We start from the raw sequence: 18,150 nt of genomic DNA, 5'->3' as shown, positions 1-18,150 counted from the left end.
CCTGAAAGTCATTAATCCATTAATCTGAGCTTCTTAGGGGCATTAGAAAGGGGAAAGCAGCTCTGTTCTCTTCTGAATTTGCTGCAAATTTTGGCTTTCTAACCTCTCACCCTCAGCCTGTGACCATGCTGGAAACTCAGTGACAGCCTAAATGACAAGGGGTGAGCATTATGTGTGTCATTGTCACCCATGAATGGGACTCGGGGTGTCACCAGCAGAGTGTTCCCAAAGCTGCAATCTGGGGTTGCACATTCTCATGCCCCTGAGCACTCTGCTTCTGCTCCAGACACCTGGAGGGCTCCCCTAAACCCATGGTGGGATGCAGTGGACTTCGAAAGGCCCAGGAGAAGAAGAGGATGGGCGTAAAACCCGTACTGGTGAGGACTGGGACGTGATAAAGGACTTGGTAGGGTGAAGGGACAACTGTGTTGCACCCCCGAGCACCTTAGGGGACACCACATTTGTGGGTTTACAGTTTCAACAGAGTGCACATTTGGGCATAAACTGGCTCTGAGCTGGATTTACGTGTGAAAATCATTCAGTCTTTCCTGGGTCATTGACTTTCCTTTGGCATGGATTCATCACCCCGTTTTTTTTTCTGTTTATCCATCAGCTTTCTCGAGGGGGTGGTGGGGCTGTGTTGTTTGTTTGATGTCAATAGGCACAGTCCATTTGGCAGAGATCATCAGCTCACAATGCAAAACCACACCAAGACTTTGCACCTCTGGTTTTTCATACAAATTTTCCCAAAGACTATGATTACCCCTAAAAAAGACCCAAAGAGGACAAAGATTGAGGCTTAATTTTACTGATTATGGGGAGTCCTACAGCAATCCTACTTCCTGAATAAACTGTGTTAACCTATTTCACAACACAGTGAGTTGGGAACATTTGGTGCCCAGTAAATTCAAATTTCAAGGCTAAGTGGGCAAAGAGGAACCCTGGAGCACCAATCACTGCTGTGACCAGTTCCTGAAGGGAAAACACCTCTTGAACCACATGTTCTTGCAACATCTCTGAATCTAGAAAGGCAGGAACCAGCACAGGCTTGGAGAGCTGTGTCATGAACTTGTCTGTTCATGTCAAACCAAAGCAGGCTGTGTTTATTACCAAATAATCTACAACTGATCTGTCTCCAAAGGTCCGGGCAAAGGCCGGGCAAAGGTGAAATGAGATACAAATGCTGAGATAAGGCAGACAGTGCTCCTTGGAATGTGGACTGAGATCTGCTGCTCAGTCTCTGCAGCATCAATCCCAGCCACATCCTCACAGATACAAGGCTTCTAAGGTGCCAAAAAATTAAAACACCCACCCACCTGCCTCCAGTGCAGATAGTAAAGTCCTTTCTGAAGACAACAGCTCTGCTAATACAAAGGGAATTGCTCATTTTAGAGCTCTGAATGAAGCCCTAAAATTGCCATAGTGCACATCTACACAAACCATAGAACCTCCTGCCCTGGCTTGATCCCCACTAACAAACACCACCCAAACAGCCCAGTTTTGTCCACATCATATCTCCTCTCAGCACACCCACACCTGCTCTTGCTTTTCAGCACCATTCTTACTGGAGAGCCTGTACAAAATTTGTTTTCCCCTTTCTTGTGCCTTTTCCGCAGCTGCTGCAGAAGGGTGGGTGTGGGTTTTATTCGTGAGCCGTGAGTGATGCTTTGGAAAGGGCGGCACTTTAACTGTTTATGGTTGTGGAGTGACAGCATTTCTCCTAGAAAACACCTGGCCACAGGCCAGCAAACAAGGTGGACTGAACTTCTACAGCCTTTACAGGGGACAAATTCCTGCCGTAGTCAGAAGCTGCTTCTGACCCACCACAGGCAGCGCTTGCACTTCACAACACAGAAAGAGAGATATTTCAAACAAAATCTTAAATTCTGTCAAAGTTGATTCATCTGCCAGAAAAGATCTTGTCATATAATATATGAATAACCTTTTCGCTTCTCTTTTCCTTTTGTGAACCAGCCCTGACACCTGCTTTGGGATTTACCTTTTCATTGTAACCTGCTTTTATTTAGTTTGGTGTAGCAGCCCAGGGGCATGAATCAATGGGAAGTCAGAGATTAGTTACAACAGGGAAACCAGCTGAAATGTTTGGCAACATATGCATTAAATAACTTGAACCTTAGACAGTTCACCGAGGCAGTTGTCTATCACATGAATTGTGTTTTTCAGATTAGCAGACTTTTCTACCTTTGCCTTCCACTCCTCCTCCTCCATGACAGAAGGAGGGCCCCTGAATCATATGACAGTATAAAAAAGATTGCACAGTGTGAAGCACTCCTGTTTCCCACAGACGTGGGACAAGCACGTCAAGGCAGAACGCAGAGCCAATCAGAGAAGAACTGAAATGAACCTTCTACCTTCTTTCTCTACAGAGACATGGGCCCTTCTGCTTCTTTTCATGGCCTTCCTGCTAGTGTGAGTAAAATATTCTTTACTCATTCTGTTCTCCTGCCATTTTGCTCTTCTTGCCACTGTTAACTTTCATGCAACTAATCTGCTGAAGAGCAAATAGTAGGTGTGATTTCCAGTTTTCCAGCATCTAACCAGGCTCTGGGATGTAACAGAGAAGTCTAAAGACTGTACAGGTGTGTGATCTTGCTCCTAGGTTTGGAGTACTCCCATCCAGTTATGAGATTGCTGCTAAGCATCAAAGGAATAATTGAATAATAACAATGCCAGCTAGTGGTTACCAGAAAGGTGCTGGTTTCAGTCAGGGTCCTGATCCATTAGGTTATTTTTTGCAGACATCCAGCTGTGCTTCCCAGGCTGAGGCTGCTGTGCAGGTGAGCCAGCAGAAGAAGACCCTGCAGCACAGGTGGAGAGCAGCACAAAGATACCAGGAAAAGAATATTCATAGGATCAGTTTTTATTCCTCCTAACTCCTTCCCTGGTGCCCAGGTAAGATGCTCCCACAGGCACCTGGACCAGGAGGGGACCTTTGCAGAGGCTTGATTTGCATCCCATGTCCCTCCTCACAGCCACCCGTGCTGGGGGAAGGAGTGGAGCCCAGAGCAAGATCAGCCACCTGCTCCTGGCTTTCCAGACAAAATCCCACAGCAGAAATGCACCCTCTGTGCTTCAGGGGAACCGTGCTAGTGAGGAAATGCTTTCCTTGGCTTTGCTGGTGTCATTCACCGCAGCAGAGCGGGGCTGGTTAAAAACCCCTTTGCTGGGACAGTGTCTCCACTGGCAGCCCCTGCCAGCGAGGCTGCTGGGACAAACTGGGCAGTACTGACAAGCCCTGAGGCAGAGGCAGAGCACTGCCAGCCATAAACCCTAGCGATTGATGTGGTGCACACCAGCACAGCCCATTTGTCTGCCCTGGCAATGCTCCAGCCACAGCAGCTCAGCAAGCTCAGAAAGTTTTAGCCATATTTTTCAAACCCTTTCCTGTGATTTGGATCACTCAAAAGCCTGTTTGGGGCTGACTATTAAAAAAAACCAACCCAAACCAAACCACACCAAAACAACAAAACCAAAAAAAGCCACCCTCAGTCTTGACCCAGACTTGTATTTCAGTAACTCTGTGGCCATCTAAGATTGCTGGTTACCAGACTTCCACATTCTGCACGCACTTGTAATTCTGTTGTGGCAAAAGGGACTAAACCCAGATGTCTGTGCTCTGATATCAGAGCTGAAATAGAAATTTCACTGCCCATTGGCATAGAGAGGTTGTTTAGATGCTTCTTGTCCACCTGGGGCAACATTGTTCCAGTTCACACATGAGGGAATATCAGGCATTTCTTGTTCACATCCATGGTAGAAAGAAGTAATGATTATTCTTTGGCTTTACACTGAATGGTCCTTTTCAGTCTGCAGAAAACCCTGACACATTTTAGTTGGAGGAGTGTTACTCTACATTTTCCTGGCCATGTTTCAAGTGGTTTAAGCCTGTTTTCCTACAGTATTTCTGGGCTTTGTAACCACCCCAGCCTGACATTTCCTGGTCCTCCTGCAGCCCTGGCTACCTATAAACATTACAAATGAGAATCCACAAACATTTGATTCCTAGTACTGAATTAACCTTTGACAAAGAAGATTAAACATTGACAAACTGAGCTCTGTGAAACCTTTCTTCACCTGAATCCACCCAGCTCCCCATTTTTCACCTGCCCTGTTTGGACCATAAGGGGGGGATCTGCTTTTGTGCTCTGGCAGAAGCTGTGCTGGCGGAGACTGATCCCATTTGGGGTCCCCAGAATTAATAAAGCATTGCTAATTGTAAGGGAGACCTCCCTTAAGTCTCAGCCTAGATTTTGGCTTTTCAGATAAGCATCCCCAAGATCCCGCCTGAGCAGCTGCTGCCTCGTGGCCTGAAGAGGATCTCTGATAGCATCCCCTGCCAAACCTTCCCCATTTTATATCCCTTCTACAATGAACTGCTCACTTGGGAAGCTGCAGCTACTAACTGAAAACAAATATTTTGAGGAGCTCTTTCAACACAGCCGAAGACGAGCTTCAAAAGGCTGCAGCCCAGGCCCTTGTTGAGAAAGAGAAAGCCCCAAGGTAGAAGCAATAACTTTAGAGCTGCCAGGAAGGGTGCTTCAGAGGAGAGAAATCTGCAAGGCTGTCAATAAAATCTAAAGAGAAAACCATCAAGACAAGACTTCCACTGAGCTAATGCTGGACTGAGGGAGGGCGAACAATAAATGACATTGAAGTGCAGTTTGACAAAAGCCCTGTTTGGGACATAATTTCTGGCACTGCTTTGATTTCTCATCAATAAAAACATGTAAGCTTGGTGTTCCTTCTTCCAGCTCCCTTTTCTGCCTCTCCTTTGGTTAGCAATGAGCTCCTCTCAGGACTTTTGCTAAAGACTTCAGATGCTGTCTCCACAGGTGCTCTGGTGGAAACAATTGCTTTCACACCAAAGGGATCCCTCCAAAGCTCTGTGTGAGTCTTACCATGGTCATTAAGTAGTTTTTTACAGGGCAATTTTCACTTGCACTGCTTTTTTCCACCTCTTGGATCAGCCTCCCTCCCTCATCTCCAAAGGGATGTTGCTGCAGCCCCAGTGCCACAGTGATGTAACACTGCTGTCTTTTCTGTCCCACAGATATGGGACCTGGCCATTTGGACTGTTCAAGAAGTTGGGCATTCCCGGGCCAAGACCTCTGCCTTTCTTTGGGACGTGCCTGGAATATCGCAAAGTGAGTGACTGAAGTCCTCCCTGGCTCCAGCAACCCCACCTTTGTGGGCACAGCTGTAGCTGAACAGATACACAGTGAAGATAACTTATCTCCAAATGCCAGCTCCTCTGTCACTCGGGGCTCATGCAAAGGCCAGAGTGGGATAAGGCTCAGTGGCACAGACCAAGGGGCATCCCCAAAGGAGCGCTCCTGGGTGGCTGATTTCCACCTGCCCTTTGCCAGCGCCCTGGCAAACAGCTCCCTCAAAGCACAGCGTACACTTATGCTTCATCATGGCTTTGAAGGGAAGGAAGGCTCATAAAGCAGCTCTGAACATTAGTTTAGCGCTATTCCTCCCCACCTACTGTTTCCAACATCATCCCTTCCACTGCATCCTCTCTGAGATAATTCAGCACCAACTCTGCCAGAGCTCAAGGAGCATTCAGACAACACTGACACATGGTGGGATTTTTGGAGCTGTCCTGTGCAGGGCCAGGAGTTGGACTTGGATGGTCCTTGTGGGCCTCTTTCAATCCAGGCTAGTCCATGACAATTGTTGAATTGCTTTCCACAGGGTTTCATGGATTTTGACAATGAATGCTTCAAGAAATATGGGAAGGTCTGGGGGTGAGTATGAACCACTGATCTCTTCTTAGAGTAAAACTAGAATCCATAAGAAGGGGAGAAAAATTTAATTAGGAAAGCTCCCTTTTCTCCACCTGCAGCCCTGACAGTCCCAACAGGATGAGAACAGCAGTGACAGGGTGCTGCTGGTGGCTTTCATTGGAGCCTGGTGTTGTGCCACTGCCACATCATACAGAAACTATTTTGACCAGTGCCATGAAAACCAGTTTAAATCTGGTAACAAAAGGCCCTCACCCACTCCTAACAAAATCATCAGCAGAACTATTTACTTAAGCAGGATCTGGAACTGGGAGATTGCGTTCCTCTGGTTCACAAACAGCAGAGGAATGTGAGTGACTCCCTTTGGAGCTGATCCTAAGACTTGCTCGTGCTGCTGATCCTCACCTGCTGCAGTAGGAGTTGTTCTGCTCTAGACACTCCTCCCATGGCTTTTATCACTGATGTTATATCTTAGCCTACAACCTTGCACATCCTCTATGATGCAGCCACTGGTCCCTACAGCAGCTTTAAAAAACAGAGTCTGGAAAATGTATCTTTACACAAGTGGGGAGAGTGCACAAATCAGCTTAATCTACATCTGTTCCAGAAAGCATTCAGAACTGGCAGCTTAGAAAGACAGAAAAAAGGACTGAGTTTCACCTCCAAGGATGTCTCAGTGCTGTCAGCCTGTCTCCAGACACCCAACTCAAGAGCCTGAAAGGGGGCGAACAAGTTTCCTTCTAATACTGTAATGTGTTTAAGTGCCTGGAAAAACACAGAGAGTCAGGGGAGAAAGTGAAGACACTTGCTTCATTTAGTATCTGCTCCTTTGAACAACTGAGCCCTGCTCATTTCCCAGTGAATTTGGAAGGTATTTATGCCCTTTTATCATTTACAAAACCAGATGGGAAAAGGTCTGGGAGTCCTTTTCCATCTCTACTTTCTACATTTCTGTACTCAGACAACAGAGCAGCAGGGCTGGTGATGGAAGAACATTTGTTCAATACATTTTGTTTCGTGGGCATCAGCCAAGCCTTACACTTCAATTATCTGAGGTTATTTACCTGCCTCCTCTTCTCCCCCCGCCAGGATTTACGATGGAAGGCAACCCACTCTGGCTGTCACTGACCCCCAGATCATCAAATCTGTGCTGGTCAAAGACTGTTACACCACCTTCACCAACAGGAGGGTAAGAGCAGAAGTGCTGTGGTCTACCACCAGAGCCCAGGAAAAGTGCAGGAGGAGACAGGCATGCCAAGCATCCTTTGGGAACAAGTGGCTGCACTATAGGGATTGCTGAACACGGCCACTGCATGTCACTGTTCCTCTGCCTTACAGCCTGGACTGCACACCGGGGCTGGCAGAGGGAGCAGACTGAGTCTGTTCTCACACCTGTATATGTATATATCTGTATATGTGGATGAATTTGGGTGGGTGTGAGCACGCAGGAATCTGTAAGGATGCACACATGCCACCAGCTGGGATGGGACATGGTGGGTACACACAGACAGGCAGGTGTTGGGCTGATTGGACTTGCTCTGGGGTTGGGAATGGCACCTCTCAGCTGGTTTACTGCAGGAAAGGGGATTATTTATGCATGTGTGTCTTGAGAGAGGCTGTTTGTCAGGCCACAGCCCACTGCCAGCAGCAATGCCCCTGGAAGAGCCCGGGGAGGGGTTTGCATGCCCCATTCCCACCCCTGGCAAGGAGGCTGCTCTCTTTTCTGGGGTTAACACCTTCTCTTTTTCCTCTGCAGCGTGTAGATTTGGCAGGGGCACTGGCCAATGCCATCACATTAGCCGAAGATGAACACTGGAAAAGGCTCCGTACTCTGCTCTCTCCAACCTTCACCAGTGGAAAACTAAAGGAGGTAAAACAGAGGGGCAGGTACAGACTAAATCACAAAGTCAGTAGGCAGTGCTTTAAGGCTGAGATTGTCCCAGGGGTCTGATTTCTTTAGTCAGAGCCTAGCAACTAAGATGGCCTGTTTAATTTATGCCTAATTGAAACCAGAAAAGTCTTAAAATAAAAACTGAGCAGAGAGGTCTTATTTGTAAATATTCATGGCACTCCCCATAGTCTTCATGAGCCTGTCCAAAGGAGTTAAATGTACTGTACTGGAGTGACCATGCCTGTTTTGTGTTACAGATGTTCCCTATAATGAAGCACTATGGGAAAATTTTGGTGGAGAATGTTCAAAAGCAAGTGAAAGAGGACAGCCCAATATCTGTAAAGGAGTAAGTAGCTGCTAAGAGCAGCAGACAGAGCAAACCTTGTTTAAAGTGCTGTGGGTCATTGGCTACCAGCAATGCAGATCTTTCCCTGGGTCAACCAGGGCTCTGAAAGGAGGAAGGGGGCTTGCTGAAAGCCTGACTGGAAATTTAAGAGGGGAAAATTTAATTTGGATGTTAGGAAACTTCCTAGAAGTAGATAGGAAGAAAAGTGCTCCAGCACAGCTTTGTGAATCCACAGATCCAAGATAACTCCAAGATGGGCAGGAAAACCCAGTTTTTCCTGCATACACTCAGGATCTCTGTGCAGCACCTTCTCCTTCCCCAGGACACAGGGGTTGCTGACCTCTCTGCCCCACACAGCACTGTGGGATGCTCATCCCTCACATGCCCCTTTGCTGGGGGGACTGAGGCTCTAGAGTGGCCCTGAGTGTTTTTGCCTCATCTGTGCCCTCCATATGGGCTCTGGACAAAACCCTGTGTATTGCACCCCCAATTTCAAAGCATAAATGCAGCAGGGGCAGCTGCACACCATGAACCACAAACCAGCAAAGCTCCCTCTGAACCAAAATCTTGCAAGGGAAGGGCTTGGACAGTTTGGAACAGGAGCTGTGCTGGGTGGGACAAGACCACTCTCAGGGCATGTTTGAGGCAGTGTGGTGCCACCCCTCCCATGAGGTTACCATGCTAACCTTCCACATGCTGTCCATCCACTAATCCATTCCATGTTGTTTTAAAATCCTTGGAAAAGCTGTCTGACTTCAAAACCTGTGCAGGCTGGAAACCAAAGCTCTCTAAAAATCTATCCGCTTTTCTGTAAGTGCTGTTCAGTACCACATATCCAATACTCTTTTCCAACCCAAGGCAGGAGGTCTTATGAGACTTTATATTTGAATGTCACATAGACATGAGGAAAAAATACACTCAGTCCAAATATTTAACCACAGTCTATTTTTTCCCACCTTTCCTCAGCATCTTTGGGAGCTACAGCATGGACGTGGTCACCAGCACTTCCTTTGGTGTGAACATTGACTCCATGAACAACCCCAAAGACCCCTTTGTCAGAGAGATGAAGAAACTGGTCAAGTTTGACTTTTTTGACCCACTCTTCATCTTGTCATGTAAGTGACTCCAGGTATTGCTTGGATAACTTCCCTTGCCAGGAATGAAGTCCAACTGGCCCTTGTCTCATCATTTCCTCGTTGTGAGCTTCATGCTGAAACCCTGGGGTGGAGATGGGGAAAAGCTTCCTCCACCTTTGCCATCCACAGTGCAAGAAACTTATGAACCACCCAGAAATATCCAATTAAGTGCTGGGAAATTATTCGAAGATTGAAAAGCAGGTGAGGCTTGAGGAGAGCGGTGCTATCTGAAATGCATTTTCTGGAAGAGAGTGCTGAGTGGGGACTGTAATTAGATGCAATTTCCCCCAGCGCAGCATCCTAGCAGCATTGGACCTTAAATTAAGGTTAGATACCTTGCTGAAACCCAGGGAAACTTGGGATCTGTGCATAGAGGAGGTTCTGGTGCTGTAGATTTTATGAAACTATACAGAAGAAGATCCAGTTTCTGTGATGAAGGAAACACTCTGAAGGGGACTTGAAAATGTTTGCATGATCACGGCAAGGCAGTGAATAGAGCAGCCTGAAAAAAGAATTCAGAATTTTCAATATTTCTCTTCTGAGCCACATTCCTGTTGTGTCCAGAAGTAACCTGCCTTTAGAAAACAGAGCCCTAGAAATAGGAGGTGGAATATGCCTTGGTCTTCCCTTAAAGGAAAGTTTATACCCAGCTTGGCTGTGCCTGTTTGACAAAAAACTATTCCAAGGGAATGAAACAGAAGGAAAAAAGGCAAAGTCCATGCTTTTCTCAGGTAAAGAAATTAAAAAAGGAAATAATTTCCCAGTGGCATCCACAGCTATCTGATATAAGGAGGGGTTTATTTACAGTGTGCAATTTAATTCTCGATTTGTTTTTCAGTTGTTTTCCCATTCCTTACTCCTCTGTTGGCCAAGGCAGGAGTAAGTTTCTTCCCCAGTGATGCTGTAGATTTTTTCATGAGATCCATCGCCAAAATTAAGCAGGAACGTGAAAAGGAGGCCCACAAGGTGAGTGGGAATTTGAGAGCAATTGTGGCAGAAAGTACACTGAAGTGAGACATAATTAGGGTGATGATATCAAAGGTGAAGCCAAAGTACAATGACTCAACAAAACCCTGAGCCTACTCAAGTGTAAACACTTCATTTTAATACTGTCAGAAAAGCCCCACCTGACCCGTCCTGGCAGATAATCAAGGGGACTTTGTACATCCATGATCTGAAGCCAAATCCAGATAAAGGCTCAGCAGAATTGGTCTAAGCTTCAGTGTGCAGCACTTGTAATGAGAGAGTGAGAGACTCCCTGAAGAAGATTAGGCAGAGGATGAGAGAGTGCAGAGTAAGCAGCACACAAGCAGCAAAATCACCTTTAGGGTTGTGCCTTCTCCTCTCGTTTTTCGAAAACTGCAGCTGCTTCCTGACAAAATTCTGCCTTTCAGAGTTTGGATCCCTTTCCCCAAATTCATCCAAGACACTGTTCTCCCACCCAGTGGCTTAATGGATAGGAAAGACAGATTTCCAAAATAAAAAGCAAGCACTATGTTTTTCAGTGAGGAAGTCATGTGCATTTTGGGGATGCTCTCAGTCTGAAAATTGTGCTTAGATTGTGAAATCTACTTATCTGAGCCCTCCAAGAAACCTGTCACCAAAGAGACTTTCCTGCTTTCCCTCTCAGGGCAGGGTAGATTTCCTGCAGCTGATGATCGAATCCCAGCACTCAGCCAGCGAGGGGAACAATGAAGCAAATCCCTCAAATAAAGGTAACAACACCCAAATCCTCATCATGGGAACGGGGCTGTGGGAGTGAGGAGAATATGGGGAGGTGTCCGGGTCCCCATCATCTCCACTGACCAGCTCCAGGCAGAATTCCATCTCCTGGTGCCAGAACCAGGCTAAGATCCCTGTCCAGGGAGCAGGACTGCCCTGTCAGTTATTTATACTCAGGAAATCACCTGCCTCTTCTATAAAATGGATTTTTCCAGGCAGGCAGAGCAGTTTTAGAAGCGTAATCAGAAAACAACTGCAGCAAACCTGCCTCAACACCACCTGTTGCTGCCTGGTCCCTGTTGAGACCGTCAGCCAACACTGCTTTTGCTCATCTCCCCACAGCCCTGACTGACATAGAGGTCCTGGCCCAGGCATTCATCTTTATCTTTGCTGGGTATGAGCCCACGAGCAACACCCTAGGTTACCTGGCCTATGAGCTGGCCCTGCACCCTGATGTGCAGCAAAAGCTGCTGCAGGAGATCAACACAGTCCTGCCCAACAAGGTAAGGGAACCCTGGTTCAGTCAGGGCAATGAGAAATCTTTAGCTCCTAACTACCATGGATTTTCCAAGAGCTCTGGGAGCCACACACTGGGACAACTCAGCCCTGCAGTGATTTTCTTTCGACAGCTGAAACCTTCCAGCCACCCCACTGCTCAAACCCATTTGCCACATTCTGCACCTGTGCGCAAGAGGATGTGGATTTCCACGCATTTCCATAACTCAGGGGCAGAAAAATGAAACCAATTGCTCAATTCCTACCTTTGCATTTTCTTCTTCAGCAAGTCTGAGTCAAATTTGGGGCAGTGGGGGTTGGGGACACTCTGGTCTCCGCAGTCATTTTAGGACAATCCAGTTCTGATGCCAGCATACCTGGTCACCTTCCTCCTGTTGTCCTGCAGGCTCCTCTCACATACGAAGCAATTATGAAACTGGAATATCTTGACATGGTAGTGAATGAAACCCTCCGGATCTATCCCCTTGGGGGGCGGATTGAGAGAGTCTGCAAGAAAGACGTGGAGATAAATGGAGTGACCATTCCCAAAGGAGTTGTGGTCACAATCCCACCCTACATCATACACCGTGACCCCGAGTACTGGCCCAACCCAGAGGAGTTCAGGCCAGAAAGGTACAAAAAGCTTAATGGAAGGGAAGAAATATCACACTGCTTTTTCCTCAGTAATTAAGCATTAATCTCTGATTAGCTTCCTAATGGTGTTCTTCCTATCTTTTTACAAACAATATGAATGAGAAATTGCAGGCTCGTGGGAATGTCATTTTAAGAAGAAAAAACCTGCACTTAAAGCAGGGTTTCAAACAACATAATCTTATTGGGAGAATACCACTGATACCTCATAGGATCTTGTACCCAGTTTCTAAGCTTCCTGAGAGGGGGTAAATGTGGAGTTTTTGTAACTGCTGGCCATCCTCTATAATCCTCCTTGCTGAACCTGTTCCCTTCATACACGCTTCTACTAAATATGCCAGACCTGATCCTTCCAGAATTGCCTTCCCTCCTTGTTTTCAAGGATAACCTTCCCTAGCTGGTTATTTTTGTAACTGATACCTACCTCTCATTCCCAGAGAAACTGAAGCCATAGGCTGCTCCTAACCAAAACAGCTTCTGGCTCCTCTCTCACCAAATACCACAGACAGGAAATCTCTGTCACTGTGGGACAGGATGTTGCCTGAATTTTCACCTTGCTTCCAACTTCTACTAATTAGGATGGACAGAATTAAAATCAAACCCTCAAGTTGGACTCCACCCTGTCCTGGGCAAGGGCTTGGTCATAGCACTTGATTTCTGGGGTGCCCTGAGACACCTTAGGAAAAACCCAAACAAGGCTCTGCAGCGCACCAGTGAGAGATCCCTGGATAAATAAGATACGTAGGTTTTGCTGCCTTCATTTCTTTTCCCCACCCATGTCATCATCCAGGTTCAGTAAGGAGAACAAGGAGTCCATAGACCCGTACACGTACCTGCCCTTTGGGGCTGGTCCCAGGAACTGCATCGGGATGAGGTTTGCTCTCCTGAGTCTGAAAGTCGCCATCGCCTCCCTGCTGCAGCATTTCACCTTCCAGACCTGCAAAGAGACTCAGGTGAGGAGCATGTGGTGGCTTGAGGCTCGCACAGGAGGAGCCAGGTGCCAACACCAGACGCTTTGCACTTGCAGCACCACAGATCCAGTTGTGCCTGAACCTTTCATCTCTGCATATTTAACTTGTCCATCTCCACCCATGTTTTCCCTCTCATTGTTGCAGATCCCGATCCAGCTGAGCTCAGTGGGGCTCTTAACGCCAAAGAAGCCAATTGTTCTGAAGTTGGTGCCCCAGACCAGCACTGAGCCCGCCAAGAACTGAAACCCAGCCACAGTCCCCTGGCATCCAAGGACTGCTGTGCTAGCAAAGGGATCACACATCACAGGAAATCTCTCCTACATGAACAGACACAGAAGAGCAGCTCCAGTTAATTCTGGAAGCAATTACTACATATTTACTAATAAACATAGCTGTCAGAAATGTAACGTGGATCACTGGGTAGTGACAATACACAGTCCCCTTAATTTTGATTGCAGAAAACAAGAAATAAATCCAAATGAGAGGCTTATCATCCACTTCTAAGGGGACTTCTCCATCTGGAGGGAAGGAATTACTGCCACATCCAAGAAAAACAAGGTGTGATGGAAATTCAAACTGCCAGACCTCGCCAGGCAGGGACGGGTGCTGTTCTTCTGGGTGTATCGATGCTTGAAATTTCATGTGTTCTAATTGAGACGACTGGTGTGAGACTACACATCCTAGTTACCAACCCTCTCCTGTGCCATGTGTTAATTAAACTAAAGTGTGTACAAATACTGTCATTAAAAATGTTTGAGAGCTGCTCTGTGTTGTGTATAGCGGCTGATCACTTCCTATTTAAAACCCATATTCAGCCTCAACCCTTGAAATTATCCATGTACATTGCTTTCCACTTAATTTAATGAATCTGATCCTTCATTTAACGCCATCAAACCCTCCCATTTGTACGGTATTTTACAAACACTCCAGCTCCCACCTCTTACTTTGATTAAGAGGTTGCCTTCAGTTCAGCACCGGCCAACCCTTTCCCATGCTGCAGTGACAGAGGATGGATTAGAGAGAGCAGCAGCTCCCAGGAGGAGAGGACAGCACTGCAGGAGGGCCAGTGCTCCTGGAGGAATGGTCTGCACACAGCCTGGAGCTGAGCCTTTCCTCCCAGAGCCATGGATGGGGTTTAGTCATTGCTGGCGATGGGTTTTTGAGCTGCTGCTGTCATCAGCAGGGTGCTCTGACCCAAGGGCTCACACCATCTCTGACCATTTAAACAGGGAGTATCACAAAGCAGGTGGGAGGTTCTCCCAGATCTGAATTTCACACTCCAGTAAATTGTGCTGGTCTTGACACCTACCAAAAACCAAAACAGATATTAGTGAAATGGGAAAGGTTTCTACAAAAGCTGCAAATCAAATCCAGTCACCCCTTAACTTTCTCCTGGCACCCTTAATTCCAAGGCATTATTTGCTGGATCGTGATCTGTAATTTTCTCCTGTGGCAATGTGCTTTTCTCTTTAGTCTAGCAGACAAAACTGCAACATGACCCAAATGCTGCAATCCCACAGAAAACAAATTCATGCAACAATTCAGATCCATTCTTTACCAATGACTATTCAGGGGTTTGGGAGTGGACAGGCAACAGCACAGTGGATTCCTCATCACTGGAAATCCCCAAATCAAAGCTGTCCATTTTTCTGGAAGATACAGCAACATTCACCAGGCTCTAATTCAAGAGTAAGCAGCTTGTGCTGTCCCAAAAGGCAAATAAAACCATTACAGTGCTCCCTTCTGATTCATCATCTGTGATAGACTGTTTGGGTTGTGCTGTGTACACAGCAAGGCTCTTAGGAGTGTTGCCAATAAGGCCCTGCCTCAGTTTAATCTGTTGCCCATCTCTTACCAGGGGTTAGAAACCATCCCTGGAAGAGCTGGGCCTCTCTGACTGACTCTGATGCTGCAGTGGCTCTGACAGGGACAGTGCAATGCATGGACAAACCAGTTTAAAAAAGGCATTTTTCTGTAGGAAATCCGGTGCCAGGCAAAACTAACTCAGAGTTGAGGAAAGGGAAAGAAAGGGGAAGCTATCACCAAAGCAGCAAATCACTTACATGCCAAAGAACTTCTCTGAAGTTATGAAAAGTGCTTTTGCCACCTGATGAGCAAACCCAGGTGCCTTTGTAGGGTGCCCAGAAGCACAAAGGTTAATCCAGCCACACCACAGGCCAGGCAGTTCCCTCCCTGCACGGGGCTCTCCGGGAATGAAGTCATTAAGTGCAACTGTACAGATCACTCTTCCAAATGTGAAAAATGTGACTAATTTTCCGGCTTCAGCCAATTATGACCTGCCAGGACTATCATAACAGCCCATAAATAACATGTTACAAAATCGCGGTAATGAGTCTTCTAGAGGAAAATTAGATCCTCCGTGTCTTAACTCCATAAAATTACTTTGCTTATAAGGGCTGCCTCCATCATTCCCAGCACTTCCCACTGCTTTGCTGGTCACCCCTCAGAAGTGACTTGGCCAGGAGTCTGCTGGTCCTGGGCCTCCATCAGGTTTCACTGGGTTGTCTGTTTCCACTTTACATCAGGCACAGCATAGCTTAACTCACCTCTTGAATGGTTTTTGCTGATAAAACATTTATTTTATCTGGACTCCTTGCTGAGTCATAAAATCACAGAATCTTTATGGTTGGAAAAGGCCTCTAAGATCATCAAATCCAGCCATTAACCCACCATCATGCTCACCACTAAATCACATAAACCATGTCCCCAGTTGCCACAAACACTTCTTTGGAACACTTCCAGAGAAGGAGATTCCACCACTGCCCTGGGCAGCCTGTTCCAGTGCTTAGGCACTGTTTCAACACATCCTTGTCAGGCCTGGGACATTGAACTGTCCCAAAATAGCTGGGTCTCATCAGAGGAAAGAAAACACAATGTAAGGTAGAAGTTAATTGCGGGGACACTTCTGTTTCTCTTCCTTACCTTGATCCTCCCAAACTCCAAGTAAGAAGGAAAAAAACAGAGTGAAGAAAATTGATGTTTCACCAGCATTTTAAAACACACATGGTTTTCTCAAAGGCTTTACAGCCTTGTCTCAGAGAAGTTATTTTCACATCACTGCAGTGTAACAGACTCACACCCAGAGAAACATCAGCATCCCTCAAGAGCTTCAGTAAATATGCAGAAATATATTCCCTTTCACACAGAAGGGAACTTCCCTAAGGAGGTTTATAGCCCATGGGATGAGGATTGCTATTACATCAGTCCTGGTGAGAGACAAAAGGTGGTTTTGAGTGGGGAGATTTGTTTTCTGTTTCCCAGTTAACTACAGCAGAGTCACTCTCACTCCTAACTCGCCTAAATGCTGTAATGCTTCCAGCTGATTGCAATGACCACGTGGATTTTATGAAAAACAGGTTTCCTGCTCACAGTGAGGGAATGTTTCTTGTGCTTCACCAACTCACTTATGAGGTATTTCAACACCAGGCTGAGCCCTGACAGAGAGAAGAATGGTCTGACTATTAGCAAACTAAGTGTCCCTGAAGTATTGAAGTCTTTTGCAAATCTGCTGTGCCTTTAAAGTGAAAAAATGAAACATTTCCAGGCATATTTCACCTGAAAGGAAGAATAGGCAGCGTTGCTCCTTTTACCTCAACTGAGGCACAGTTTCTCTGGCATCAGGAGCCAGCAAGTCAAGGGACACAAGTGGAAACAGCAGCACTGGGACTGGGATTGATCTCAGTCCCTCCTTCCTCTCTCCATCTCCCTGGTAGAAGCAACAAGCCAGCGTGGGGAATTACCAGATAGATTGGAAACATGGAAAACCTGCAGCTGAATTTATGCAACGACATCACTTTTCTCTGCTGTAATGGAGAGAATTAGACATATTGAATTGCTCACCACACAGATATGGAATTTTGAAAGCCCTTACTGTTGCACAAATGTTGACAGGATATTTTATTTACTGCATCATTAAAGGTTAAAGAGACTCATTCTCTGGAGGATTCATTTTTTCAACTCTTAATATCAATTAAAGCTAATTTCGGCTCTAACCTAATGATTAACATAAAATATGGAAAAAGCTCTAACTGAGCATTTCTGTTCATTACTCCAATTCTCTTGTATTGCTGGGGCACTTTATAGGTACTGGTGCAGCTTTGTATCACCCATGACACAGATAATTTCCCCCTCCAAGGTTTTTTCATTTTGTTTTGTTCCTGAACACTTGAAAATGTTGCAAAGATGCTCAAAATACCTTTGAAGACTTGGAACAAAGTTTTTATTTAACCATTTCACAGCAGATGTTCAGGGATGTTCTCTCTGGGCCTCCCTGCATGGCTGGGTACAATGTCTGGATACAAATGCACCTTGTTCCAAGGCCTGCAGCTTCCATACATTTATACGTATATATATAATGTATAAGCCCACTCTGAGGTACTTGTGCAGCCACAAGTTTGCAAATGGAGTGGGGAAGACAATATAACTGCTCAAGGGAAAATGAAAAACCTTTCCTGCCACTTATGAACTGAAGCCAGTCCAGCACAGCTGGATGCATTTACCCATCTTCACTTGGCAAAATACTGATTCCATCCATACACCACAGAGAGCCCAGGAAAATAAGTTCCAGTTCATCCCCTGGACTGTGTCCGGGCTTTGTGCAGCCCAGCTGAGGGGGCACAGGTGCCACACCACAGATCCCCTGTCCTGGGGCTGTTCAGCTGGTTTTGCTTTGAAATTGGAGGTAATAAAAACGGAAAAGACTTTTGGAACATGGAGCACAAAGGCAAACCACCAGCATGGCCAGCAGAGTCTTGCACTAACTTGCCCAGAGCTTGTCTAACCTTTTCAGGACTTGTCTACTTGTATCCTAATTTTAGGCTATTTATTGTTAACAAGCACTAATCTGGGATCAATCAGTATCCAAAGGTCACAGCAAAAGCCAGAGGGAAGGTGAGGAGCAGCACAGATGCTCCAAGGAAGGTCAGCTGCTGCCACTCAGGCTGCTCTCAGGGGTAACCACACATCAATCACCCCACCAGCAGCCTGAGCAACATCCACGGGAGTGAGCAGATGTCTGGTGCTCCCAGAGATTGTAACAGACTCCAGTGGAAATCTGCAGGATGTACAAGTGGGAAAAATGCATTTGCAGGTGCCCCTTGCCAAGAAGGGGAGTGTTTCCCATGCTGGCTCTCACATTCCTGTGCCCAGC

General features: G+C 46.4%; 1 protein-coding gene across 1 annotated transcript; it reads left to right on the top strand.

Moving 5' to 3' along the window:
* The first annotated feature begins 2,295 nt into the window (after nt 1–2,295).
* LOC125334525 (cytochrome P450 3A9-like) lies at nt 2,296–13,744 on the top strand. Its single transcript, XM_048321446.1, has 13 exons — nt 2,296–2,430; nt 5,072–5,165; nt 5,719–5,771; nt 6,858–6,957; nt 7,525–7,638; nt 7,917–8,005; nt 8,972–9,120; nt 9,980–10,107; nt 10,772–10,856; nt 11,206–11,366; nt 11,765–11,991; nt 12,800–12,962; nt 13,125–13,744. Exons 1-13 carry the CDS (start codon nt 2,360–2,362, stop codon nt 13,221–13,223), a joined length of 1,533 nt encoding a protein of 510 aa, XP_048177403.1. The 5' UTR covers nt 2,296–2,359; the 3' UTR covers nt 13,224–13,744.
* The last annotated feature ends 4,406 nt before the right edge of the window (nt 13,745–18,150 follow it).

Source organism: Corvus hawaiiensis, chromosome 16, assembly GCF_020740725.1.
Source record: "Corvus hawaiiensis isolate bCorHaw1 chromosome 16, bCorHaw1.pri.cur, whole genome shotgun sequence".
Classification (NCBI taxonomy): domain Eukaryota; kingdom Metazoa; phylum Chordata; class Aves; order Passeriformes; family Corvidae; genus Corvus; species Corvus hawaiiensis.
Note: the sequence above shows the minus strand (reverse complement) of the source record. Positions and strands in the feature narration are given on the sequence as shown.